At 44.3% G+C, this 8,727-nt stretch overlaps 1 protein-coding gene across 2 annotated transcripts in view; it reads right to left on the reverse strand.

Moving 5' to 3' along the window:
- Positions 1-4,934, reverse strand: part of USP3 (ubiquitin specific peptidase 3) — a 58,227-nt gene extending 53,293 nt beyond the window's left edge. Inside the window, exon 1 of one of the 2 annotated variants that reach the window (XM_078620849.1) lies at positions 4,472-4,934. In XM_078620849.1, coding sequence (XP_078476975.1) covers positions 4,472-4,562 — 91 coding nt within the window. In that variant the 5' untranslated portion in view covers positions 4,563-4,934. The remainder of the gene's footprint in view (positions 1-4,471) is intronic. The other variant, XM_078620841.1, reaches the window with a different exon arrangement.
- Positions 4,935-8,727: the final 3,793 nt, after the last annotated feature.

Raw genomic sequence — 8,727 nt, forward strand, 5'->3', positions numbered from 1 at the left:
TGGTCCCAGCCCCATCATTCATGGACCAGCATGGTTAAGTATGGGCAAACTCCCATGACCAACACAGGGCGGGATGATCCTTCATCCAATCGTGGATTAACTAAAGACTGAACATCGTTCAATTCTTATAATTATTGTATGAAGTAAAGTACTCTACATGCTAAACCATGACCAACACTTTTAATTATAATTGTCAAACTGTGTCAAATTGGAAATATAATTTAAACCAATTTATTTCAAACAATAAATCCTCCCCAGTCCAACAACAATCTGCCACCCCAGCCCCAGAGAGATGCTGCAGTGAGCACAGACAGGAGATGAAGAGGGTACAGTGGACACTGCTCATGGAGACGCGACATAGCGATGGACCACTGCCGGGCAGACGACGCGAGTGGGGCACCGCACGTTATGTTTTCCAACAACGAGGCGACCCCCATCGCCTGGCACCTTCTTGAGGAATGCACCAAGGAAAACATATCTCAGTAAAATACGGCAACCCTCACATGCAATGCTATTGGTACTCATGTTATTCTTGTGACAACGCTACCTTGTACTGTACATCTCCCTTGCCAAAAGAAAAACTTCACCTGCATATAATAGGTTGACGTGGAAGCAAGAAAAAAAATGTAGTCACTAAGACAACCGAAAGTAATGACGATGAGCATGCACATATGGCAATCACTGATGTAGACACATCACAAACTGTTCGAAGTTCAATAAATTGGGTTTGAGGCTATAAATGTGACCACATTCAGCTGCTCAAGAAGTGTAGGTAATGCAGTGGATACAATGTTTATGCTCAGGAAACAAACTGTTTTTGGAAATGGGAAATTGCTGCCATGAAGGGCTGGAAGTAGGCAAATAATTCAGACATACAAAATATTGAATTGTATACAAATCCAGCTTCTGCTATTTTTCATTTCACTTTGACTGTAACACTTCTTCAAATAATTGTATGTACTTCTGCAAGTATTAAAGTATAAAATGTGTTGCATGTATATCAACAGTAACAAATGATAAAAGAACGGATGATTTTGAAATTCACAACAAATGTTATATGTCATGAAACAACTGAATCTAAACAGGGAATCAAGGAACCATATTTTCATCTAGCTATGAAGCATGCAACCAGAAAGTACACGCTTCCTCTTAACATACCCATCACCTGTGTGCATGGCCAAGTATTTCCTCTTCGGCTAAGGTGACCTCCTCTGGCAATGTCTCCTCCGCATCCTCCAACAGAAAGGGTGTCAGTCAAACCTTATCTCCACGGCCAGTTTTCGCAGGACTGGAGCGTTTGAAAAGTCCTTCCTGCTCCTCCTCCTCCATAACATGACACCTTTGTTGCCAAAGTAATGATTAAAAAGGCCTTCTCACTCTAGTTATCTATCTTGTCTCTTTCCTATGTTCTATCCCCAGTGATGTCTCACTTATTTCCTCCTTATACATGTAAATCATCATGAAAAAATATGTTACAGAAGTGAGGGAGGAAGACGGAGGAAGAGGAGACAAGGGGGCGGGAAGAGAGTGAAAGGGCATGAAACGGAGATAAGAAAGCCAACGGAAAGGAGAGTGAGGGAAATCGAGAAGCAGTGGGAGAGAAGTTTCGGAAGAGGCGAGAGAGATTGAGACGTGAAAGGGAGTAGTGGGAATAAGCAGTGACGATGAGAGGTGAAACAGAGAGGCAGGCGGAGGGAAGTGGGTAAGATGGGACAGAGAAATAAAGAAACAGATAAAATCATAGACACAACTAAATATCCAGATAAATTGGGATATACAGTGCAGAGAAATGTGGAGAGAGACAGGACTCTATGTGAGATTAAACTATTTTCTGGCTGGCTGGGAAGGAAGGATGGACGGACGGCATGTCCAAAGAACGTTTGGGTTGCAATAAAAAAAAAAAACCCTCGTACTCAAATCGTACTTGATGTTCACCCGACGTCTCCATGAACGACTGAAACTGGCCTGGTAAGGGGCCATCCATTTAGTACGTACACATGGAGGGGGGTTAACCCAAATGCGTACGCTTGCGTGTCGGGGGTCTACTCACAATGTACGTAAGCATAGGAAACATTGGCCTTCAAATGAGTTAGATTGTGCAAGGTGGACTAAAATAAAACAACTTTATTTTATTTTGTTTTCACCTACGTGACTTTACCGAAAAAACCAAAGAGTATGGATCCTTGCAGTCACGAAAACTTAACATCTAGAATTAAAACACGTTAATATTATTAATCCTTGATCGTTTCTGCGTGGATTAAATATCGGCCGTTCTATAGGATTCGGGGGAGGGGGGGTGCATCAAGCGTACGTAAAGGGAGGGGTCAAGTTTTGACAGATTTTTACGTACGTACTAAATGGATGGCCCTAATATCACGTATTTGTTTACACCGTGCCGAGACATGCCCCTACTGGACATGGAGGGGCGGTACAAGCACCAGGGCAGGTCCACTCCGCCTGCACCCGACAGAACCCGGCTGGGTCCACACCAGGAAAGGCAAGCTCAGCTGTGCCATCGCCATCAAACCTTCACTCACTGTTCTTGTTCCTGAATCAGCTTTACAAAACAAAAATATAATTGTCAAATCAGTGATGATATTTCATAATCGTAAATCACTTATGCTAATGTATCCTTAGTCTGTACTTATACGAGTCAATGTACAAAGTGAAAGAAACATGCTTCAAGTGGGGAGTTGCATAAAAACACCTTAAGGGAATATTCCTCTCGTAATGCTTTCCATTAATAATGGAGCAGAATTGTCCACGCAAAGTGTGTTGTGCAACGAACTCCCACATCCATCTCAAGCCACGTGTCTCCCATTCGGGAATTGCCCTGGAAAGGACGCAATACCCCCTCAAGACACACAGGTCTCGGTCAACACAACCACAGCACGTGCTGCATCTTCACATCCAGTGTTGATGTAGCCCTCCGGGTTGCGTGGAAAGCACACACAACCCGAAACACGAACAGCTCACACAAGAACATTGTTAAACACTGATTGAATCTTGGTCAAACAAAATAAGATTTAAAATCACGACCAGACGCTGATCCGTCATTGCTGACCTCACCCCAATCAATGAAACGCGTCGGTGCAGTGACGTCCTATTCATGACGAATTGGTAGAAGCAACGTGACATTCTCGTTTCGATTTAACTCGGCTTTAAACGCGTGTCGGACTGCCCTTAACACACAATCCTCGGCGTGTGTCTTACGGGAACTGTTGCATATTTCCCTCTGAGTGAACCCCACGAATAAACTCTTCCGTTAATGCCCCCAAGGCCCACATCACGCTCTTAACACGCGACAACACGCCCCGAATCGCCAACTCGTATCCAGGAATCCCAGCCATGCTGTGGCTCGGTTCGAATCGGCATTAACCTTCGGCAGCACAAAGCAGGAGGAGAAGGTAATGGCCACATTGGGCTCGGGGTGAAGGAGACGTGGGATGAAGCCCTTTGGATCTCAGCTTGGAGGCTCAACACAGCCGCTGCTTTGCTTTGTCTGCAATCCGCGCCTTTCACGGACAATGGCCCAGGCGATTAACAATGTAAAGTCCCTTGCCAGTGCGGCCACAAACGACAGTATTCAGTGATATTTGACTGGTTGCCACCCCCACGTGAATGAAGAGCCATTGAGCATTGCCTCTGAGCCTCTGTAGTTGCCGTAATTACGCGAGACGGCACTTCTGCTGCTGCAGCTCGGGGCTGTTGTTTCACTCCTCCACATCGTCACCCACGATGGCATTTCCTGCACGTGCCGTGTGACATCACTTAATCAATAACAGTGTTATAGTAATTTAATGTACTGGACATTCATATTGCTCAATATTGTTCGTGCGCAATATATTTACCGCTATAATACAGTATATTATTGCATGTATTACTGTATTATACAGATGCTTTTTTTTTAATCAGTGTACTGTTTTCTCTTACTGCTTATGTGCTGCATATTGCGCATATTATCATTAGTTTACTGGCATGTCTTTACTCCTACATGCTTAAGTTAACGATCGTGAGGAGTCGTGTTTTCAAATACATATATCGTAAAGTGTTAACCTCGACTTTCCGTGTTATTGCAGTGTCAGTCAAGCATTTCCCATGTAATTTGTATGGCAATATTCCCCGATGTCTAACTGTACTGCCCATGCTATCCATATAATTAACTAACAACGTTACATTTTTCGATTTATAGCTTTCGTGACTGCAGGGATTCATCTTCTTGGTTCTTTCGGTATTATTATTTCCCTTCTACGTGACTTTACCGAAAGAACCAACAATATATAACCACGTTACCTTTGTTTTTACAGTACCACGCGCTCTATGTGATATGTAATTATACTCCACCACCCACCACCACCCACGTATAATTGCACGCCAACTCTCATGCTTTAACCCCGCTGCGTCTTAATGCCCCGTGTGGGTCGTCGATTTGGCTCCTCCGTGGCCACGGGCCCCCCACACCCCGACTCACCGGAGCAGCACCACGAGGAGGGGGAGCCGTGCGGGAAGCGAGCCCCCTCCACCCGGGCGCACGCCTCCACGAACAGGTGCGGGCACTCCATGGTCGACACTCCTCGCCGACGAAGTGTCCACCGTCCGCCCCGGTCGCAAACAAGGAAGGCTGGGAGGAGGATGACGATGAAGAGGAGCGGCAGGGGGGTCGAAACGCTGCGTCGCTGCCTTCGTTTTCCTTCACGCACAAAGGAACAGGGTGGTGGTGTTCATCGCCGCCCCTGACCTCGCCTCGGCCCAGCAAAGGCAAAACAAAACAAATCCCCCCCGGCCCCGCCACGCCGCACACCTAACCCGTCAAACTTTAGCGCGATTCTATCTGTCCGTGTGTATTGTCAGGACCGTCGACCGCACGGGAGCAGAAACTCGGCGGCTCCCGCTCGCCGCGACTGAGCCTTGAACCCCGCGAACCCGCGGTATTTATAGTCACGTGGTACGGCTTCCGCCGCCAGCCGTCGCGTGACGACGATCCCGCGTGACGTCGCTTGTCGCGAGGGCTTCTGGGTGACGTCACCGCGTGGTTTGCTGCCCGCCGAATCCGCCACGTGCGAGGCGCGCGCGTCGAGCGACGCGACTCGTTTGATACGTTTCTTTTCATTTTCATTTCATTTGTTTGGTATAGCACTGTGAGCCATTCGGCCCTTGAATCGGGTGCAACCGCAACAAACAAAAACATGAACAAGAAAACATCTTAAAGTGACTATGCGCAAACAGAAATAATCCAGGAAAAAACAGCAACAAAATTTTTCAAGAAAAAGCACCAACGCTGTGTGCAGAAATCCCAGTGGGATGCAAGTCAAAAAGAACAACAGCCACAAGACAACTTAGATTAAAGCCATCATTCTAACTCCGTACTACAACAAACAAACATGGTCAAACCAAAAAAACTTTTTGAAATCACCAATATAAAGACACGTTAATTCAGGTTCGCATCTCACCAGACCATCAGTTTTCATTTATTTGGTATATCCCTGTGAGCCATTTGGCTCTTGAATCGGGTGCAACCGCAACAAACAAAAGACAAAAACATGAACAAGAAAACATCTTAAATTGACTATGTGACTATAACCTGTCAACTGAGAACGAGGAGTTTAACACGTAGGCTTTCGCGACCAATAGTATCCATATTCAAGGTGTCGCTGTGTTAGATCGCGTAAATATAAATGTGTCGTTCAACCCACCACCACCCGATACAGTCAATTGTACATAGAGTTTTGGTGATTGGTGCCCAACGTCTGACATTGTATGCTGTGTGTAATGCTGGGTAAGCTACGTGGATTTTCATGCAATTTTTTATATTTAGTTTTTCATAAAAGGTATATTAAATCATAATTAATTATTAGTTTGTGACAACAATAATACATTTTTTCCAGAAATATACCAGCGCCGCTTTTGATAAAAGCCAAGTGCGTCCTTGTTTTTGTATTTTATCTTTTCGTTTTGCACACCATTACAGAATAATAATACATAATCTATTCAGTTCATTTGTGTGTGACAATAGTTGGCTTTTGGACATTTTAAAATTGAAATAAATAAGTAAAATCACTTTTAATTTGAATTCAGTGCAGTTTCACTTGGATTAATTTTGCACGCACTTATTGTGAGAATTAGTGAACACCGACCGATTAATAATAGTAACTTTTTTCAAATTAACATCAATAAATAATCCAGTAAGTTGTTGTAACTGAGTGCAAACTAATTTTGGTAAAAGCGACTTGCTCACATTTTTTGCTAAAATGTGTGAACATTTGTGAACACCGAACTGTCCCCCCGGTTTATAGTTAACTTGTTTGTATTCACATCAATACAGAATCCAGAAGTCCAAACTTATAATAATTAAATCATTCCTACAACAATTGCACATTTGTAACAAACGTAAGTCGAGAACCAAGTGTTTATATTTTTTATTCACTCTCACAGTTTGGAAAACCTATTTTTGATTGAAACATTTCGTTTACTTTCTCCCTGATAGACAGGTAACTCAAACAGCTCTTGTAACATTTCCTCTTTAACATTTTTGTTTAAAAAAACAATAGTATGGTAACCCCATCTTTTTTGTCGAAGACTGAAAATAAAACTCAATGTTTATTATATAAATATGCATGTAATCGTTTTTTTTGCTATTACAAAATGTGCATTGTTTGTGTGTTCTGTGTTTATTAAATTTGAATATCACATAAATATTGTGGATATAAACAGTAAATTCTTACTCAAATTTCACCAATAAATGTTTCAACAAATTATTTGGTGACACTGCTGTGACAGTGGTGCTACAAGCACAAACATGAAACTCAACACATTTGTCTGCCTGTAAAGGAATAAATATATACGGCGGTTTGCGCAATGGACATTTTTTTATTGCACGTAAATAAGTCAAACATTTTCAAAGTAAGTTTAAATTGTCTCCTAGAATCTTTACTGCTTGCAAGATTTAAAGGACGTTTGGAAAATATATCGCAAAGGTGTTTACCAGTTAAAGTTGTTTAGAATCCATACACGTAGGCAGCAAATCATGCTGTTTTTTTACTGGCGGTAGTGAATCAACTCCAGCTCGGAATCGTATGTCAAGTATTCTCACGAATTATGCAACTGATTTTAATCAGGCAAACGTGTTTTAACGTGGCAAAGTATCGGGATGCCATGCATGAATGTTTCAGCAGGGGGCGCGCTGACCACGAGGCGAGAAGGTCACTGGGCAGTCCAGTATTACTGGTAGGAACCTCCTGGTTACACCAACCCACAGGGGATGATTGTGTCCGTCCGTCGTGCAGGGAGGGGCTGGGTGGGGAGGGAGGGGCTGGGTGGGGAGGGGCTGGGTGGGGAGGGTGGGGCTGGGTGAAAAGGGGAGGGTGGGGAGGGGCTGGGTGGGGAGGGTGGGGATGGGCTGGGTGGGGAGGGGCTGGTCACCCCGTGGTGCCCTTATAAACTCAACGTTTAACCTACTCACGCCGGCTTGTGCCCACCCTCACAGTCGGGCATATTTGCGGAATACACCACGCCGCCGTTGACTCTGGCCATTGACCGAACAACCCAACGTTCCTACCAGCTCCCTCCGCAGGAATATGTTTTGTTGATTGTTGTATTTGGAACAATCATTGTTGTACAGTCCCATTTTAACATTACTGGAATAGTGGTTAACGAGAGTTATTTTGTTTATCAATAATTGTGCACTACTATTGTAACAGCTAGAATTTCGATAGCAATGTTTTAGTTCATACGAGCAAACCGCACATCCATCCAAGCCAGCCAACCAGAAAAAAACTTTGAATCTTATATAGAGAACCTGTCTCCACGCATCTCTTCCCTTCTCTGTTCTCCATACCCAAATATATCTCGATTTCTCATTGTGTGTCTGTTTATAACAGTTCCTCTATTCATCTGTTCCCTCTTTCACCTCTCCCTGTTTCTCGCTCTCACCTTCGCTCTCCTTATTCCCACCTCTCCTTTCCCCGTCTCAATCGTTTTTGCATTTAACCTAATCCTGAAACTGTTTATTCCCTTCCCCTCACTCTCATCTTTTTGCTTTGCTCTCTCTTCTCGAACATGCCCTTTCACTGTGTCCCCACCCCTCTCATCTCGGCTCTCTGCCTCTTCCGCCATCGATCTCCCTCCCTCACCTATCTCCCTCCCTCCTATGTCTCTCCTCTATCTACCTCCCTTATCTAACTCTCCCTCCCAGTCATCGATCTCCTCTCACAATTGCGCAGGTTTCACGGCTAGGGTGGAGAGTGGATTTGGGGGAGGTGTGACGTCGGCGTGATGCGCGACCCCGGATCGATGCACCTCCGATTAGCACGGTTGGCAACGTACGGTGTGAAAGAAGTTCAACATACGGTACATATATGCAGAGCCGGCCCAGCCACTAAGCGACCCTTGCAATTGCAAAGGGCCCCGTGGCCAGCAGAGGGCCCCCTAGAGTTACTGCTAGCTAGTGGGTGAAAAAAATCATACATCAAAGGGGCCTCCAACCAAATTTTGCTTAGGGCCCCCAAAGGTCTAGGGCCGGTTCTGCATATATGCAACGTGGTGGGATATTGGTGATGTAATCACGCAGATATGCACAGTCATAAACGAAACAAAGGCGAATAAAAAAATGCAAATGTAATGAGAGCAAGAGGGACCATAAAAAGTTAGGTACATGTGCAAGTCATTCTTGGATCTTTTGGTAAAGGCACGTAGAAGGGAAAAAATAAAAATACAACACAATAATAATAA

This window comes from Lampetra planeri, chromosome 3 (genome assembly GCF_965212315.1).
Source record: "Lampetra planeri chromosome 3, kcLamPlan1.2.h2, whole genome shotgun sequence".
Classification (NCBI taxonomy): Eukaryota; Metazoa; Chordata; class Hyperoartia; order Petromyzontiformes; family Petromyzontidae; genus Lampetra; species Lampetra planeri.